This window comes from Pectinophora gossypiella, chromosome 18 (genome assembly GCF_024362695.1).
Source record: "Pectinophora gossypiella chromosome 18, ilPecGoss1.1, whole genome shotgun sequence".
NCBI lineage: Eukaryota > Metazoa > Arthropoda > Insecta > Lepidoptera > Gelechiidae > Pectinophora > Pectinophora gossypiella.
The window spans coordinates 13,101,503-13,121,443 of record NC_065421.1 but is presented as its reverse complement, the minus strand read 5'-3'; the positions used below and the strand labels follow the sequence as shown (position 1 = coordinate 13,121,443).

The 19,941-nt window shown below is 38.0% G+C and overlaps 2 protein-coding genes across 3 annotated transcripts in view; one reads left to right on the top strand and one right to left on the bottom strand.

The window, feature by feature from the left end:
- Positions 1-11: 11 nt before the first annotated feature.
- Positions 12-8,465, bottom strand: LOC126374888 (uncharacterized). 2 transcript variants are annotated; one of them, XM_050021660.1, is made up of 4 exons: positions 8,247-8,459; positions 7,029-7,076; positions 2,716-2,967; positions 14-1,471 (listed from the first exon to the last, which is right to left on the bottom strand). In XM_050021660.1, the coding sequence occupies exons 1-4, from the start codon at positions 8,299-8,301 to the stop codon at positions 1,332-1,334; spliced, it is 495 nt and encodes a 164-aa protein (XP_049877617.1). In that variant the 5' UTR covers positions 8,302-8,459; the 3' UTR covers positions 14-1,331. The 2 variants fall into 2 exon arrangements, with proteins under 2 accessions (XP_049877618.1, XP_049877617.1); XM_050021661.1 differs by lacking the exon at positions 7,029-7,076 and having other exon boundaries at positions 12-1,471; positions 2,716-3,003; positions 8,247-8,465.
- The window catches only part of LOC126374853 (hemicentin-2), a 644,718-nt gene continuing 626,716 nt past the window's right edge, over positions 1,940-19,941 (top strand). The window contains exon 1 of the mRNA XM_050021610.1: positions 1,940-2,073. The gene's annotated coding sequence lies outside the window, so the exon portion shown is untranslated. The remainder of the gene's footprint in view (positions 2,074-19,941) is intronic.

Sequence of the window (19,941 nt, the reverse complement as noted above, 5' to 3'; positions counted from 1 at the left end):
ACACATTATTAAGAAAAGAATATAATTATCCAAAAACCTGTATATGTAAAAGGGGTACAAATATTGCGTCGCAAAGCTGTTGGTTTCAATTTCTAAAGACTAACGTCAAATGTTATTAGTATTGAAAAGTACAGCTTTGCAAATTAAACTTAATCTTTAAAACATAAAACAACATGGCATAGGTGTAATGTGGCCCATTTCAAGTATACTCTTATATTAGTGCTGAGAAATGGCGAAGGTTTTTATATAATTGGTATAATGAGAGACTTTCCAGGCTACCTTCCTCAAAAACAATATAGATGGCGCTGTACAGATTTTCCTTCATTTTTTTTTTTTTTTGGTTTGGTTTTCCCCGAAGGGTAAGGCAAAGGGAACTATGCCCATACAGCCATGTCTGACGTATTTTTTTTCTTGATGATTAATGAAATGATGAAAGGTGATGATGATGAAACCTAAGCCCCCACCCTCGGAGTAGACTCCTACTCCGAACCCCAAACGAATTAACTCAAAAGTCCGCATAAACTTTTGAGTTATGAAGCGGCTTCCTGACACGAAGCGAAAATAGGCAGATACACTTTGTTCATTGAATACTCCAATATAATAACACTCGCGAATGTCTTCCGACTAACTTAATGCGATCATTAACCACAAAACACCACTTCGTATTAATTATTTAGATTATTCAATGAAGAAAGCAACTGTCCCGTTCCCGCCTCCCGCCAAAAAGCCTTCAGATTTTCCTTCATTTGACCTTCTAATTTCATAGATATTTTTTTTTTGTTAAATTTGCCCCAAGAAGGAGCAGGCAAAGGGACATAGCCATACAGCCTGGTCAAATGAAGTTTTTCTTCGTGTATTATTTCTTGAATTTGTTTGCTTTGTCTTCAATAAATTGTTTTCGAAGGCCGGAGCCATTTCTTTTGTTTAATTATTTGTCTTCGTCCATTTATCATTTTGTCACTAATTTCATAGATAACAGACATCATTTAACTTTGTTTTTGTTTTTTTGAATGATGACCTTTTTTATTACACCCAGACTTAATATTCTGATCAAAATACAGAAGCAATATACGTAGCAACATAATTCTATACACAACGTGATCCAAATATCGAGCAACCATCATATTTATATATGTGCTTCTGCCATTACATTGTATTTTAGAACAATTTATATACCAATTATATTATATGAGAAAATAGGTAATTAATTATCACATTAAAGCTGTACAACGCCATCTGTATTGTTTTTAGTGAACGTAGCCTGGAAAGTTCCTCATTGGTCTATACTGTTACTTAAATAATAAATAAAATGAGTATGAAGAGACATGCAGTTATCCGACGACGGGAACAACTGGCTCGATGGAATTCTTCTGCAGGTCTACGCAGCAACAGCTGGAGATGAGCTGGTACTCTTGGCAAGAGTTGGCGTAAAGGAACTTGCAGTCAGACTTGCGACAGCTGAACGGCAGGTCTGAAATGGCAAGTTGGTTTATTTATTTATAAAGTACAACCACATCACATACATTAAAACATTTTACATTTATAAGGTTACGGTATTGTGACTAATATATATGACAATTACGGCGTACATAACTTATACAATTAAGGGTACTTAAGTATTTAAAAATAAGGTAAAATTAAAATTACACATTAAACTTAGAAATTAGAAAGATATATTCAGCGGATCATGGAACACATCAAGATCTATGATTTTGTTACAAAAAGAGTTTGCTCGATGTTTGTTACAGGTGAATGCTCAAGTCTATCCAAATACGGAGTGCACGCATTCTATATAAAAGATTCAAATTCGAATCTGCCGCGCTGCGCTGTAACGTGAAGTCGCGCCAATCGGCGGCGGCGCCGCAATGGCGTCACTCTGTCCGCGCTGGACGCCGGCGGCAAATTTTCTCTTTGTAGTTTTTATTAATTACGGTGAAATATGTGGAAATCTACTGTTGTGACTGTGAACTATAAACATGCTTAAGCTGTGCATTGTGTAATAAACGAGGACTGTTATTGGTATTCGTGTTCTCGTGAACTTCGGGCCCCGCGAGCGCGGCGGCAGCAGTTAAGGTAGGTGGAGTCAGTTTGAATTTGTTCCCATGGGAATGTGATCCACTGTGGACAACTTTACTGCCATGGCATTAGGTCTACTTGCTCTCTGTTATCGAAGGAATTGGATATCTACGCGACAAAGAACATGTACAAAATACTGAAATAGTAATTTCTATACACTTGATCGTAAAGTAGCTTATATTGCACCGCTTTTACGCACATAAAGCACCCTACCACTCGTACTTCAATGACATTATCGCACTAGTGCTTTTTTATTTTTCAAATCTCACCATGGCAGGTAGGTATTCTTATTCTTACGCCCAGAAATTAGGGCACGCAAATAGGTAGAAAAATTGTATTATGATAATGTACCTACTTACCTACTCGTGCCTACTATAAGTATTTTACGTTTCTAATACTACTTTACTAATTCATAATTGTCAAAACTATTATAAAGAAATGTATCCGAAATAATTTTCAGCCACAGAATTTCACTCTTTGTTAACCCTTTCACGGACAGAGACCATGGGTCATTGATGGTTCATAATAGGTACTATGACACCTTGGAATCGGAACGTCCGTAGACGTTTTGTCCTTGAAAGTGATAAATAGGTATTTAATCTTATTAAGGCCTATGTGAATTAGATAAAAGATACTTACAAGCAGCATTCTCACAGCAGCACGAATCGTGGGCTTGCTTGTGTGAGCAGTAGCTGTAGACTGAAGAGTCACATAACGGACACCCGGGATGCGCGCCAGGGGGCCCCGCCACGTGGTTACCCGGGTACTGTCCCGGATAGTTACTCCCCGGGTATTGACCCGGATAACCCCCGGGGTATAACCCAGGTCCGCTTGGCCCGCTCGGGTAGTTGGGGTAGTGGCCGTAGTTGGGATACTGCCCGTATCCTGCTCCTATCAAAAAGTCCCAAATTTCTCTCAGTCCGAAACCTGTGGAGGGTGATGATGAGTGATGAAATGAGGTGAGGGTTAGGTTGCGACAGTTGAAGAAAACGATTTGAATTCATCTGCGGGGTTTTGTATATCACGATTTGCCAAGGTAGCTCGTAAGTCTAGCCCTTGGGGGTTAAAATGACCACATCGAAGCAATTCATCTAAGAAAGCAATATTGCAATTTGACATTTGCGCATATAAAAGTAAGTGCGCAATGCAAACAAATGTCAAAGCAATATTGCTTTCTTAGATGAATTGCTTCGATCTATTTTTAACCGATTATAAAAAAGGAAATTACCTATTTGCCTTTTTAATCTTCTCGCTGGTAAAGCTATTTTCTATTTAGTCTGTTTCGTTGACAGTTCCACAATAGAATTCATGAACATACAATTATAAGGATTTTCTTCAACCGCTTTTTATGGTATCGAAGTAATAATATTGTTATTACATATTAGGTAGTTACTCTGGTCTGTTTTACATTGAGATAAGCGCATGCGTGACCCAAAAAGCATTCTAAAAAGCATACATACTAAATATTTACAATAATATGGTACAACACTTACTTTATACCTACCTAGTATGGTCCAATTGGTTTACTTTCTATGATCAGTACTCAACTCAACCCACTTACTATCCTATATAGGTAGGGTACATATTATATGGGAAGGTACTAATATTATTGTGTAGCCGTATAATGGGCCATCATGTCATCCAAACCGTATCCGGTGACGGGAAACACCTATATGTCTATTTCGGGTTGTTGTGGTAGACTCTAATGTGGCTAGTGAAGCCGAACTTCGCCTTATTGGTATTTGCAAATATCCAAGCCTACTCAATATTATTAAAAACAAACATTGTCACTCAATCATAAATTCACTTGTTCAATACTCGTTCATGACTCAATCATTCATTCCATCAGTCACACTGTATTTTTGTTTCACTTTAAAATAATTCGTTAAATGAGCAAGTTCTTGTTTTCTTTTCCTGCGCCCACCTTTGCAATACGCCTTAAAAATCCGGTCACAATACATAACATAACATCATGCCTATAGAGGCGGGGATACCCGGGGTAGGCAGGGGTGTAATTAGCTCACCCACTCTTCGCCATCTATGCTAAGTCCCATGGAATAGAGCGCGAACCTATTGCCATTAACCAGGCACAAATCCTTGAAACGACGCAATATCAATTATCTATAATCCAAAAATGAATTCAAACTAAAGTCGAATTCAGTGGTTTCGAGCCCGAGCCTTAAAGTCACGCGTTGTCCGAACAGGCCCATCATACGTTAAAACTCCAGCCGCACATTATTAGGCACAATCTCGAATCACGAATCTCCCTATCCATCCATAGGAAAGGCCCGTGTCCCAGTAGTGGGGACGTTATTGGGCTGGTGATGATCATTAGGCACAAAACGAAGAAAATAATAATCAGCGCCGCGAAAGAAGTTGTCGGATTTCACTATAAATGATTGACAAGTCCATAATCATTCGTGAACCTCAGGACCGCCTATGTAAAATCACATATCAGTTGGGCGCGAACCTCGGCTCAGGGCGTCGTCTGAGAGGAAAAATATTTGAAAGAATTAATCGACCCTAGCGGGTCGATAGCGATAACCGCTGATTGAGGGAAATGGTCGACTACGCCGGCGGGGTCGGTATCGGGGTCCTGAAGTGTTTGGTGTCGCGAGCTGATTGGCCGCTTCTATGGCTAGAGTAATCGGGTCGTCGGGATCGTATATTATTACGTCCTTCGGACGCCGATACTTTTCAGTACCGTCCCTAAGCGTTTTGGGAAGCCGCTACTACCAGGGGATTTGGGTGGTGCGGAGCAGACACGCGTTTGTATCCACTGATACCAGATCGATCACTATCTATGTCGTGTTCCATTAATTTTTTCTAGCGTCTGTATCTATCTGTAAATTTAATTTAATGAAAAAAAATACCCATTAATTATTGAAACAATAATAAGTATGATAACTAGGAAATAACAATAATATTACAATAATGACCCGCAGTACATAATTTAACGAAATAAAACCCGAAGTTTAGATAAGGTTAATTGTTTGATACATGCAGTTGTGCTAATTACTTTGGTGATAACAATGTTAAGATTTTATCGTGGGAAATAAGCCACTTTTATAAATTAAGTTTTCCGCGTAACTATAGCCGTGTCCTTCAATTTTGGGTGGAATTGGGTAGTTTCCTAGGTCACAGATAAATTATGAAATCCTGATTACTAAATAAAGACAAAACTAAAGATGACAAAAAACTTTTTCTTTTTAACTTATTTATGAATTTTAATGAAGAAAAATGTAATAATAAATGCGACATTATGTCACGTTTTTCTATGACGTCACAGGTTGCTTTTTCATACTTCATATTTTCTGTTCTGTGAGTTATAGTAATTTCGTGTTTTGACGTTTAGTAAAAAGTAACTGATTTGACTAGTTGGAAACTACCATATAGTGACGACATGAGCACGAGTAATATCATGTACCAACTTTGGAACCCTGTCGCATTGACATCCAGCAAGACTTACAGTTCAATTTGTCAAAGACGTGAATGTGACATGGTACAGTTTGAAGCAAACAAGTTGGCAACAACCTAATCGTCCAGATTAGCGAGACGCTTACAATGTCAAAAAGTCCAGCTCAATTATGTCGTCGTAAATATGACAACACTCACTGCTTCAATGGTATCCAAGCAGTCAAGATGTTCAAGAATATCTGGACGATTAGGTTGTTGCCAACTTTTTGAACACGCAGGTTGTGCCGATGTTTTTGGACACTTAGAGTGGTACTATCCACCTTGAACGTCCCTAATTATTCGCAAAGAACATTGGACATTCTTGATGTTGTTAACTATAGTATGTATACCTTGACTGTTTGTTAGGGGCCTTTGGCGGCTCAATAGTAACCCGGACACCAGGGTTGATGAGGTTGGTACTCCACTTCACAACCCATACGATAGAAGAAGAAGGTACTTATTTAACATTGAGACTTCATATAGTGGTAGATACCTAAGTTTATTGTATTATTCTAGTGGTTTACTAGAACAATTTGACGTTAGGGTTCCGCCAATATGTTTAAAAAACCTTCAGACCGACTTCATAATATAGATATGACAGAGTTTTTTCTCTGAGTGATTTGTCTGAAATCACCTGATTGACTGAAATATATGATGATCTTTGCTTCGGAGGGCAGCAGTGAGTCGCGGTATTTTAATTAATTACGTAGTTGTTACTTAAACCATGTCAGCGGTCTTTGGCGGCTCAATAGTAACCGTGATACCAGGGTTGATGAGGTCGGTTATTGATCTCACAACTCACGCGAGAAGAAGAATACCTTATAACTTCAACCAACGAAGTGCGGTTACTAGTTGAACTAGAACTAGTCTTCTGGTGAAATACCTATGGTTCTGTCCACGCCGATACGGATTACAGGCGTGAGTAACATGTCTGCACGTTACGGAACCGTTGACTCGCGAAACTAGCTCGAGCTTAACTGGTACCTTGGCCTTAGTCATATGCTCATGACATTGTTTCCCGTCTCACACAGCTAATTACCAAAACGTTAATGACAGAATTACTGACAATTACTTAAGTTAACGACCAGTTTTTCCCTTCACGTGATTCGAGGAAAACGCTTTTTTCTAACATACATACGTAAACAGGTGTGAGCAGAGACTATGGAATTGTATTTGCTTCGATCCTGACACGCTTCACATTCATCAATCGTTTCATACACGCACGCCAGTTCAGAGTAGAAAGTACTGAACTTTTTTTTTAGTAGGTGTATATGTCACATTATTCACTTCTGTTTACTACTATACTTCTAGCTACTACTGATATAGGCATGATGCTATGTTATGTGTTTGTTTATTAATGCCTTCCATTTTCAAAGATGTTAGTTATGATGTGGAGTTAAAGCAGTCAATGATAGATGAATCATGAATGAATGATGATGATTTGAATGAATTGAAATGAAGTTTAATGGACGATGTTTGGCTTTTTCTTAACTCACCAACATTGACTTTGTTACGACTTAGGTCGTAGTTTGTGGGTTGCACACCTAGAGAAGAAAAGCTTTTAAAATTGTTTTCTAAACGTAGCTTTCACACGGCCGGGAAAGCGCGCGGGCGCGGGATGTTGTTTGCGGTTTTTGGAGTTATTTTTTGAGTCTTTAGTCGTTTCGGACAGCAAGCGAGGTGCGAAGGTGCTCTTTTCTAGTTTGGTTAGGACATTACAGGCTGATCACCCGATTGTCCGAAAGTAAGATGATCCGTGCTCCGGTGCACGTGAACACATAATAACGGGTTCTTACCGCGTTTAAAGTAGGAATATGAGACGCCAGTAGAAAATTATGGATCTACCTACTCCACTCCAATCTCATCAGTCATCCCGTGATCATGGCACTTGCAACAGTGTCGAAATATCGGGAGACTCATATTCCTACTTTAAACGCGGTAAGAACTCGTTATTATGTGTTTTAATTATGAAGCGGGCTAGTTTTACATCACTAAATATAATACGTCGTCGCTACATGAGCCATGTCAGGGACCTTTGGCTTAATAGTAACCCTGATACCAGGGTTGCTGAGGGTTCACATCCGCCTCAAAACCCACACGATAGAAGAAGAACAATTTTATATTTGCCAAAGTAAAATGTATGGTACGGAACCGTGTGGTGCCGAATGTTCCATAGGAATTGCCCAGCAGTGGGACTATGTAGGATGTTTATGTATCTCAGTACTCATATTTTTATTAAGAATTTATTAAAAGCATCAACAAATAATTTAATAAAATTGTTAAACTATTTACTAATTTTGGTTAACTATCATTTTCTGTACAATCTACTAGGTATATACAGGGTGTTAGTGACATCGTAACGAAAACTTTGAGAGATGATTCACACCATAATTCTGAGTTGATATCAAGTATAATTTTCCGTCGCAAAAGCATGGAGTTGAAAATAATTAAATAAAACAGTAAAATTTTCATGAATTTTTGGACACGAAAATCCACTTGATATTAACTCGGAAACATGGTCTGAATCATCCTCTTCAGCATTCGTTAAGATGTCACTAACGCCCTGTATACATTCTAAATTATATTTGTATAACGTTATTTAGCTAGCTCTAATTCAGTTTAGTCACACAAAAAACTACAAAAACTAACTAACTAAACTACAACCAAGAAACTAAAAACCAAAACAATTAAAATAAAAACTAAAAACAACGTACCATAAGCCGTGGAAAGCACCATAGCAAAAACGAGGAAAAACATTTTGCTATCCATTTCTCGACACTTTAATTTCGGAATAACTATTAATATTAAACTTGACACTATATGTCTGTTGGTTTGTGGATAAACACGAGTTGTTAGGATGAGGAGGGATATGATAATGAAACGCTAAGATACCAGCTCGTAAGCCGACAGTCAAGTACAGTCGCGCAGAAAAGTCTTACATACCTACCTACTTAAGAATAAGAATAAAATTTTATTGCCAGTAACAATTTACATTTGCTATAAGAACTTGGTAATTATGAATATTACGAATACGGGCAAAAGGAAATGGCTCAGCTTGTGCTGTGATGGAGCCATGCTATGGCGCCATCCAGCGCTGGTTTTCAGTCATTTCCTCTTCCTGGGATATTGTGTAGAAGTAATTGTCAACGAGGGCTAGAGGACATTAAATATAAATATACAGCAGCTTTAGGTAGAAAAAAACAATGAAATCAAAAATTTTATTTTTTAAATAAGATGGGGTTCTCTTGACTTCAATCTTCCACGAGGAGAAGATGTGATCGACTGTGGAACGAGCTTACCCAGAAAATGCCAATCAAATAAAGACAATCAATCTACTTAAATGAAACTAGTTAAATCGTTTGCAAAGCTGACAGATGATTATGCCTAACTTTGTACATAGACACGATAGATATAAAAAGTCACACCCGTAATCTGTAAAGGGGTGGGCAGAGCCACAAGTAGTCAGAAGACTTGCAGCCATTTTGATTGATAATTAATTAGCCATATTATTAATAGGTGACAGGAGATCAGATTCAGCCCGTCGACCATAATAAGTAGTTTAACATTTAGAAAGTCAAAACAAGGAGGTCTCAGATTCGAATCTACTAAAAACACTTTCTGATCCCTAATTTGGTTAGCTTAGGATATTGCAGGTGGATTAGCCGATTGTCATTTTTTTTTTATTTGGGTAGCTTACAGCCTTTTTTACAAAATGAATACTTATAAATACAAACAAATGCCAATGAAAAGCTACCACAAGTGAACATAAAACATTTTAAAATGTCCATACAGACTCAGATACAGCCAGAAATTAAATTAGGTTCCTTGGTCAGCAAGGTTTTTACACTTTGAACGCTACTGCTAAATAGGTCAAAGCGAGTATCAGTATTGAGCTTATTAACTAATCTTAATGTTCTAGGTAAGAAGCTATTGATTCTATAATTAGTGCGACAAGGAGGAACGCGAAGCAAAGTATTATGTCGCAAAATTCTATTAGGGATTCTAAGATTGATCATACTGAGGAGATCAGGACAGTCAATTTTACATTGTGCCACTTTTAGCAGAAATGATACATCAGCAATCGACCGCCGTAAATTAAGTGGTAAAAGGTGAAGTTTATGGCACATCTGGACATAACTCAAGTCGGTGTAATTTAGATGAAACTTATAACTCATATGTGTATATAACTCATATGTCATAAAGTAAGATAATCCGTGCTTCGGAGTACACCTTATTTTATTAACTAAGTATGTAGTCGTTACATAAGCCATGTCAGGGATTTTTGGCGGCTCTATAGAAGCCCTAACACCAGGGTTGATGGGGTCGACCAATGATCTCAGAAGCTATAGTAGTATTTTTGATAGTAGTATTTTCGATACTGAGGAAGTTTATGTTTTAACGACAGAAGGCGGTAATGATGATGACGAATCAATAAGAAACACAAAACAAAAAAGAATGTCTAATTTACAAATCCATTCTATTGTGACGAAACGGTTCGCCGAAAATAATTATTCTGTGACAATTTGTAAACGGAAATGATTCAAGAGAATTCGTTGTCTCGTTTTCATATGTCATCTGTTTCTGAATCATACATACATAGTATACGCTTGTAATCCCTATGAGGGTAGACAAAGCATCTATAAGTCTCTCGCAAAAAAAATAGTTCCATATTTGTGCCCGGAATAAAATTTTAATTGAAAGAATGCCACGATACGGATCACCATCTATAAGATAGACCCGAGAATAGAGGGACCCTTTTTTCGCATAATGTTGTTTCTCCTATTTTAATTAAGCATAACCGGTTAGGCATATTGGTTACTTGTCATACTATTTTACTTAGCATAATGCTTGTAAAGCCTAATGATGTTTGCCCTATTCTTGTAGGTTTATCACATTTAACTTGGATACCATAGTGTAATAGTAGGTTAGGGTGCGGCGGAGTGGCCCTTGGGCCACCCCTAGGCCGCCAACATGTTTATTTAAATAGGTTTGAATTTATGCTTAGTGTTTATGCTTTATTATTATGTGTAAATAGTTATGCCTAATGCCTTTTATGCGTAACGATTATTAGGAATAGTAAATATATGCCATGCAAATTTATGACATAAAATTTTATGCAATAAAATATGGAACCGTTGGCCTAACAGAAAGTTTGACGAGGCGAGGCGTGGGATATGCTTCTGACTACCCCATAGGGATATAGTCGTGAGCTTTTAACATGTGTTCTTATCAGCTTGACAGAGAAATGCGCGTGCGGCCAGCCACACGGTAACTAGGACGAGTAACTGTTCTCCACAAACAAAACATGAACTTATGACATCATGAATAAAATAAATGGGTAATGGAAAGTTTCATTGTCTTTTCTCTCTGATGTGATGATGTCTTGACCTATGGCGGAGTAGCTTTTTAGTAGAGATGTGCCGAATAATGATTTAAACATTAAATTACTTTATTTACACAAAAAATTAACACGATACTGTGCTATTTACTGCATGTAAAAATTGACGAACTGAATAAAGATATTTTTGAATTTGAATTTGACTAGTCAAAAAGTCCGCCCCCGACTACTCCGGGCGCAAAGGTGCCCATTACACTAGCCGCATGATTTAAACGATTGTGTATAAAAGGCTAGTTTCCAACTTGTCAAATCAGTTACTTTTTACTAAACGTTAAAACACGAAATTACTATGGAATTCATATGAAAAAGCAACCTGTGACGTCATAGAAAAACGTGACAAATTGTCGCATTTATTATTAAATTTTTCTTTATTAAAACTCATAAATAAGTTGGATAGAAAAAAGAAAACGCTTTTTGTCACATTTAGATCTGTCTTTATTTAGTAATCAGAATTGCATAATTTATCTTTGACCTAAGAAACTTATCCAAATATGTCCCTCTAGTTATTAAATATCCTGTGATGTAGGTATCTATATTAATTTAAAAGATGTGTTGCTGTTGCAGTTTCTTGCCATTTCTTCTCTACAGCCATAACACTGCGAAATGACGTAGATTCGAAAATGATAAATTGACCTTCGATAAGTTTATCTATCATAGGTATAAGGTTGCCATAGAAGGGAATCTACAAGGAAAGAGAGGAAGGGGAAGGCCGGAAGACTAAGAAGAGCTTACATGGAACAGATTAAAGAGAAGGCAAACGTCGTGTCTTTTAAGGAGGTGAACGAATTTACCAATTCGTTTGATAGACAAGAATGGAGAACGCTACACCGACAAGAGCGTGGCTCTTAAATTAGTGATGATGAAGTTTATCTATAAACCTAGCTCAGCCGCTGATGGGGAGCGGAGAGTTGCCGTTCTATATGTAGTAATATTTCTTATTCTATGACTTCAGCCCACAAGTGTACGTCGAATGCAATCTATGGTCGAAGGGTTAGTGGCACTACGCGGTTGTCCTTAACTTTTCCATTAAAGGACCCGTTCTCTATAATTATACCTAGACTGAAGTACTGTGATCTAAGCACTAGTTATATAACTGTCGCAATATGTACATTAGGTTGACGACAAAATGTACTTATAACTTAGCGACTGTTCTAAATCACATTTTGATGTGATTTTTTGAACAAAATCACAATTTCTGTCAATTCATTTTAATCCGGGTATAAATTGAGACCAGGGGGGTTAAAATGGCCACATTGAAGCAATTCATCTAAGAAAGAAATATTGCAATTTGATATTTGCGCATATAAAAGTAAGTGCGCAATGCAAACAAATGTCAAATAGCAATATTGCTTTCTTAGATAAATTGCTTCGTTGTGGCTATTTTAACCCCCAGTTTTTACCTTGATTGAAACTAGCTTGTCTATTGCGAGGTTTTGTTAACAAAAATCGCATCCGAATGTGATTCTTCCCCGACTGCGGCGAAGGAAAAAGAAGAGTTATGTGTTTGATCGCTGTACGTCTGTTCCCTCCTAACTTCTAAACCACCAGTCACAATTTAACAAATGAGGTGTCACTAGAAGCGTCTTGATTGTCCGCTGGTTTTAGGCTATGTGACGTCACGCTAAATTCAATATGGCGCCCTCTAGAGGACATTAACTGAGGACCAATATTTTTTTTCGTATGGTGTTGTGTTGGGTATCAAATGAAAGGGCTTATTCATAGAGGCGCTGGTTTTCACAATAAGGGAATGATATTCAGCTTTAGAGTGCACGACTATGTTCCCAATTAGGGTAGTCAGATGTACAGTCATCGGTTGGTGCAGGATAACATAACAATATAATGATGGTTGATGAGGTTCGTAATTCACCTCATAACCCACACGATAGAAGAGACAATATAATTTCACGCCTATATCTCAATTGGAGCAGTCAGAGCCTCTCACTACCCTAAATAGTAGACTGATGAAAGACGGACCCCGAATAAAAAACATACTTAGGGCGTGTTTATCTGTTAGTCTTCTCGAGCATGTCGTAAAACCCGACAGAAGGAAGTGTCTTTCGATAGACCATCTCATAATACACTTAATTAGACCTACCAGACTGCATCAATCGCATAAGTAGTCAGCCAGCACATATATCTATTTAAAGAGCAATGTCGTCAGGACGATGAACCGGAGTACCGTTCGCAAACCAGTCTGCGCAGAAGCAGATCGGTTAGATTGTAAATAATCTGAATAATTTGTCATGTGACGTCGTGTAACAGATCCGATCGGAGATAAAGATTTGGCTGTCAAAAACATTTGGAATATGTAGGACGAGTTTAAAGCATGCCAAATTATTTAGATCTTTTGTGTCTCTAACAGCAGAATAATACTTACTGCGTATATAGAACGGTCACAGCTTCCGAGGTCTAGTGATTAGAGCGTTAGGCTCATGATCTGGAGGTCCAAGTTCGTTTCCCGATTGGGACATTGTCAAAATCTCTTTGTGAGACTGTCCTTTGTTTAAGGACAGTGAATAGAAGAATAGAAATTGTTTATTATAAAATTTTGCAGGCTTCGATCACCTGATCGTCCGAAAAAGTAAGATAATTCCGTGCTTCGGAGGGCACGTTAAGCGGTTGGTCCCGGTAGCCGTAAAAGACTTTCACTAACCCGCAGTGAAGCAGCGTGGTGGAGTATGCTCCATATTCGAGGCCTGTTCCCAGCAGTGGGACGTATAGGTATAGGCTGTTTATGTTATGTTTATGTATAGAAAGGTAATTCCGCACCAATTCGTATCGGATACCGAGCTTGCTATTGAATAGTTTCCCAGGTCAAAGATAAATTATGAAATTCTGATCACTAAATAAAGATAGATCTAAAAGTGACTACAACAGCGTTCTCTTTTTTCTATTTAACTTATTTATGAAGAAAAAAAAATACAAATAAAAAAGACAACACGCTACGGAAAATCGAACGTGTGAGCGGAACGTGTTCGGCAACGGAAACGTTATGTTGTGTCGCGAGTGTATGAGGTTCTGCGAGAAGATGAATGATGTGTGAAAATTAAATATGTTTTCATATTGTTTACACCTAATTTTCATAATGTTTAATTATATTATTGTTTATATTTAAAGTTTCACGGCGCATTGGCGCCTCTGCACTGTAAAGTCGTGAAATGTAAATAAATAAATAAATAAATGTGGGGTGATGATCGAAATTAAACAGCCTTTTCAATATCTTCTTTTATTTTTTCCAAAATGAACCTTTACACCGTATAACGTCTTATCGCCATCTTAAAAATTACCCTACCCTAATATCCTCTGTCTCTTTCATACTTCACGCTTTTATCTTCTTACTCTTTCGCACATGCTCATACTTCGTTCTGATGTCGTTCCGTTCCTACACATTCGGCCATCCTCTCCATGACTGACCCCAGTCATGCTACTCTTATATACTGAGATTACATACAAACAAAATCTTTAATCTATTCTAAATTATACTAGGTACCAATAACATTACCAACTTCTTAATTCTATTCTTTTCTTTTTTATTTTTAACATTTTAAACTTTTCAACAATACAAACAAAACCTTTATAGCAGCTTAAGTTGAAACATGAACATGGGAAAACTTAACACCTAAATTATTCATTTTAACCTTACATAAACAATTAGAATGAAACAAATATGAAAAACTAACGCTTAAATTCTTAATCATGACACTACTTAAGACAAATTAGAATAAAACAAATGTAAAAATTTTTAACACTTAAATTCTTAATTATAGCATTAAGTACCTAAAACACTTACAGTGAAACCAATATGAAAACTAACACTTTTCTTAATTTGAACAGTACCTTGAGAACTTATTTACGTTGGAAAAACTAACTTCATTCTATGCGAGTTCGCACGACAGTCAATAAAATACACACAAATGTAAAACACTGCAATAAAAAATAATTATATTTGATAATAAGATCAGTCACGGTTGAGGCCAAGGTTTCATGAAATCTGCTGAGCTACAAGTTTTGTTAGGACCATCCCCCATATTGTCTACCTTTGCCACATCATAACGGTTTCTACCTTTAACACTTACGATTCGATAGGGTCCTAGAAACTTCGGCTTCAATTTAGAATTTGCAGCAAATTGAGTTTTCTTTATAGAAACCAAATCACCTACCTTATACTCCCGCGCTGGCTTTCTCTTTCTATTATAAGTACGACAGTTTTCTTCTTGCACCTTTAAAATTTGTATTTTTGCAGCCTCTCTCAATTGCTCTCTCTCTGCCATGTAGTCTTCACTGCTTTCTCTCTCTAGTAGTTCCAGGATGTGTGCTTCCTCCTTCATATTCATCCTTGTTCCTATTAATAGTTCAAATGGACTTGTTGCAATACTTCTCTGGTAAGTGGAATTTATAGCCCTTTGTAGCTTGTTTACATGTTTGTACCAGTTCCCTGGTTCTTCAATACACATCTTTGTAAGTACTGATATAATGATCCTGTGTACTCTTTCCACCTGGCCGTTCCCTCGTGGAACACCTGTTGTTATTGTCACATGTTCTATATTTTCATTCTTACAGTACTCCTTGAAGTCGTTGCTTGTGAAAGCGGTACCTCTGTCGGTTATAAATCTTGAAGGATTACCAAAACATTGCTGATGAAATTTAAGTTTGTCTAAAGTTTCCTTTGTAGTCGTGCTCTTAGTTGGATAAATCCATACAAACTTCGTAAAACCATCAATGACAGTTAGAATGTGATTGTAGAGCTTCTTTGTTTCAGTGAGCGGCCCAACGTGGTCTAGATGTAGTGTTGATAATGGCACTCCCTTCTTATCAATGGGGTTTAGGAAACCTTCCTGTTTCCCCTCCTTCTTGGTAGCAAGTATACATGGTATACATGTTAGAATGAAGTCTTCTATTTTCTTAAGTAAATCTTTTATATAATAGTCTTTGGTTATCAGGTCTATCATTTTCCTTTTCCCGAAATGTCCAATGCTGTGAGTTCTACGTATAATTTCATTTTCCATCCCTTTTGGTATTACCAGTAGCTTCTGGGGGGTTTTGTATAGCAGTCCATTTTCCACAAAATAGTCTAAATAAGTTTTTTCGTGGAGTAATTCCATAATAGCTTTCAGTTCTTCATCGTTTTCCTGAGCTCTTTTGACTCTTTCATGCAGCTGTCTCGTTATGAGTCCTGTGAAATACTGAACTCTACTTAAAGCGTCTACGTGCCTCATCTTTGATCCTGATCGGTGCTCTACAGTGTAGTCAAAGTCTTGCAAAAGTAATACCCATCGTGCCACTCTTGTACTAATTTCTTTTTTCCGTAGAGTCATCTCAAAGGCCGCACAATCAGTCACAATCTTGAATGGTATTCCATACAAATATTTACGGAATTTCTTCACACCTGAAATGACTGCTAACGCTTCTAATTCGTAGCTGGTATACTTTTTCTCGCTCTCAGTCGTCTTACAGCTGGAGTAATACACTGGATGCATCTCACCGTCGTCGGGACTTCGTTGCATGAGGATAGCAGCGTATGCATGCATTGACGCGTCCGTATGCAGCTCTGTAGGTAAGTCTGGATTATAAATCTTCAGAACCGGTTTCTCACATAGTTTTTGTTTCAGAATCTGGAATGCATTTCGTTCGTCTTCGTTGAACTGGAAATTCTGGTTCTTCCGCAACAATTTTGTCAGTGGTCCAGCGATTGATGCAAAGTCCTCGATGTACTTCCTGAAATAAGATGTAAGTCCTATGAACGAATGAAGTTGTTTAAGCGTCTTTGGTTCAGGGAAGTTTGCTACGGCTTTAATTTTATCATCGGAAGGTGTTATAGTTCCATTTTCAATCACATGGCCCAGATATTCCACCTTTGTAGTTAATAACTCGCATTTCTTCCAGTTGATTTCCAGACCGTACTCACTAGCGGTCCTTAAAACCTCTTGTAAACGTTCCAGTCCTTCATTATAGTCTTTAGATAAAATTAATAAGTCATCTATAAAAATTAAAAGAATACCCTTCTCAACTAAGTCTCTAAAAATTATATTGATGTAACGAGTGAAGTATTTGGGGCAAATTGACAAGCCAAATGGGGCTTTTAAAAATTCATACTGCCCCGAGGGTGTCACAAAAGAAGTATATTTAATGGACTCCTCGCTCACATTCAGGTGAAAAAATGCATTTTTCAAGTCTAATTTACTAAAAACCTTAACCTGAGTCAACTTATCTATGTGATCCTCTATAACGGGGAGAGGGAACTCATCTTTCACCATTTTACAATTTATCTTACGATAATCCACGCATACTCGTATACCACCGTCTTTCTTTTTTACCAGAACTAGTGGGCTGGAATACTCCGAAAAGCTAGGCCTTATAATACCACTGTTCAACCACTCACCTATTTGGTTTTTAACTTCTTTCTCCTCGACTAGTGATAACCTCCTTGGCCGTTGGGAAACTGGGATCTCGTCAGTCAAGACAATCTTCATCTCGATGGGAGCCTCCTTAGTCCTCTCAGGAACGTAGTTACTCACCAATTCTTCTACCTTTCGCTTAATCTGTGGGTCAGACACACAACATGGGGTTTCCTCACTAACAACACAACAAACTTTTTGTAACCAACAATTATTCTGTGGAATTACCATGACTGATCCTTTATCAATAACTACCACAACATTTTTCAAAAATTCGTGACCTAAAATTAGTTCACAGGGTATTACATCGTCTGATACTATGTGAAAAGTGCTTTCCAAAACTTGATTGTCGATCTGAATTGAGGTTATAAACTTTCCGAGTGAACTTACTTGTTTTTCTCCTAGTCCAGTCAGTGTAATACTTTCCTTCATAAAACTAGTTATATTTAAACTAAAGAACAGCCCTGACGTAATTAAATTTAAATCACTACCACTATCCACTAAACATTTAACATTTTTTCCATTAATAATCACGTTCTTCAAGTTGTTTACGTTTTGTTTGACAGATTGATCCGATTGACCTCCAGCCGTCATCTCCGGCGCCATGTTGAATTCTACGCTCTGTGATTGGTCGAATCCGTCAGCTTGCTTCTCGTCATTGGTTGTTACGTACATCTGCTTCGCTGATGGGTCATATTTGCTGTAGCCGCTATTGCCGCCGTTAGCGATATCTCCTTTCTCCGTTCTTGACAAACTTCGTGACGTTCCGTTTTTGCATTTCGCTCCGATATGGCCGAACTCGTTACAACGAAAACATTTCAAGCCTTTATTTCGATGTGGACAATTATTCGATGTATGTTCCAGTTGTCCACAATTAAAGCACCGTACACTTTTTGTATGCATATTTCTCTGTTTATTCCGATCTTCGTTATGCATAAAAGTCGAACTTTTCTTTGTTTTTTCTTTGTAGGTTTCGTACAACTTCAGTTTTTCTTTTAACTCGGGATACGATGTGACGCCATATAATAATATCTTGTTAGATTCACTATCCACAATACCGTCAATTATGTACTGGATTGCCACGTAATCCTTTAGCTTACCGCGTTTTGCCATAGCTTTCATCTCAAGCATATAATCATAACAGCTTTCATCCTTCCGTTTCTTACGATTACTCATAATTTCATGTACTTCTTTTGCGTCGACCCGGTCGGGGAATTCTTTAGATAATGCCGTCTTCAATTCTTCATAAGTCTTAAAGGTTTTTTCCGACCGAAGCCATGTCGCCGCTGTAGAAATTAAAGATCTTCGTGCTACAAGTAACTGCTGCGTTGGGGACAGGCCGAAAATTTCCGAGTTGTCTTCAATTTCTTGTGCCCACCTAGACACAGGGTAAATTTTGTCCGTGCCGGTGAACTTAGGTATAGCTTCTTGAACAAACATGAGATCGACGTGTTGTCGTGGACCTGTACATGACGTTCCCGTCGTGGGGCCTGCACCTGCATCGCCAGTCATCGTTGCGTCGTCGTAGTCGTCGTGGGACACGTCACCTCCTCCCTCACGTTGTTTGGAGCCGGTGTCCAAGTCGTGTTCTTCGTCGTCGTCGGTAACCTCCGTCGTATGTTGCCGGAGTAAAGATCCAAACACCTTATTCGCCACTTTCACAGCGTGACGGGACGCCACTGCACCACGTAGTCGTCGTGAAAAAAAGATATGCACGCACAATGGCCTCGTGTGCGCACCGCGTGCTGTTACTGTTCGTCGTCGTGTATTCCGATCACACCCCGATGAATGTACTTGAAAAACTCGCACATTCGATCCCGGAGGAGCCCCCAAAATTATTGTGGGGTGATGATCGAAATTAAACAGCCTTTTCAATATCTTCTTTTATTTTTTCCAAAATGAACCTTTACACCGTATAACGTCTTATCGCCATCTTAAAAATTACCCTACCCTAATATCCTCTGTCTCTTTCATACTTCACGCTTTTATCCTCTTACTCTTTCGCACATGCTCATACTTCGTTCTGATGTCGTTCCGTTCCTACATAAATGTTATAATAAATAAGTGCGATATTTTGTAATTTTTTTCTATGACGTCACAGTGTGCTTTTTCATACAAATTCCATAGTAACTTAACTGATTTGACTAGTAGTAACTACCCTTTTGCAATGATCCATCTTAGCAAGTAAACAATCGAAAGACAAGCAGCTGAACATATTAATTATAACTTCGTATCAATACTGGTTGGCTCAACCTGGGTAACTTGCGGCTCTGCCTACCCCATTACAGGTTACGAGCTAGAGTTTGCCGACGGTATGCATAAAATATTTAATTATCAGTTCGGTTAGCTTTCTAGCGCCATCTAGATACAAAGGTTGGTACTTATAACGACCGTGAAAAGAATGATGTCCGTACAAAAGTATTTTAGTTATCCGTAAGATGGCGCTGATGAAAAAAAATCTATGAATTTGATTACTTAGTAACCATAATGGTGCTGACTCCGGTACACCATCTAATTTTTATTTTAAATTATACCTGTCATTTTCTTCTCTCTCGGGTACTCGACTGACAGGCATAAAATTTATGGAACACACGTCAATTTAAGGCAGAAATTTAA

Coding starts and splice junctions, on each gene's coding strand:
- LOC126374888 (XM_050021660.1), bottom strand. CDS start 8,301: ATGGATAGCAAAATGTTTTTCCTCGTTTTTGCTATGGTGCTTTCCACG. Junction 7,077..8,246: donor GGTGCTTTCCACGGCTTATG/GTACGTTGTTTT, acceptor TTTCTTCTCTAG/GTGTGCAACCCACAAACTAC. Junction 1,472..2,715: donor CTGCTGTGAGAATGCTGCTT/GTAAGTATCTTT, acceptor TTGCCATTTCAG/ACCTGCCGTTCAGCTGTCGC.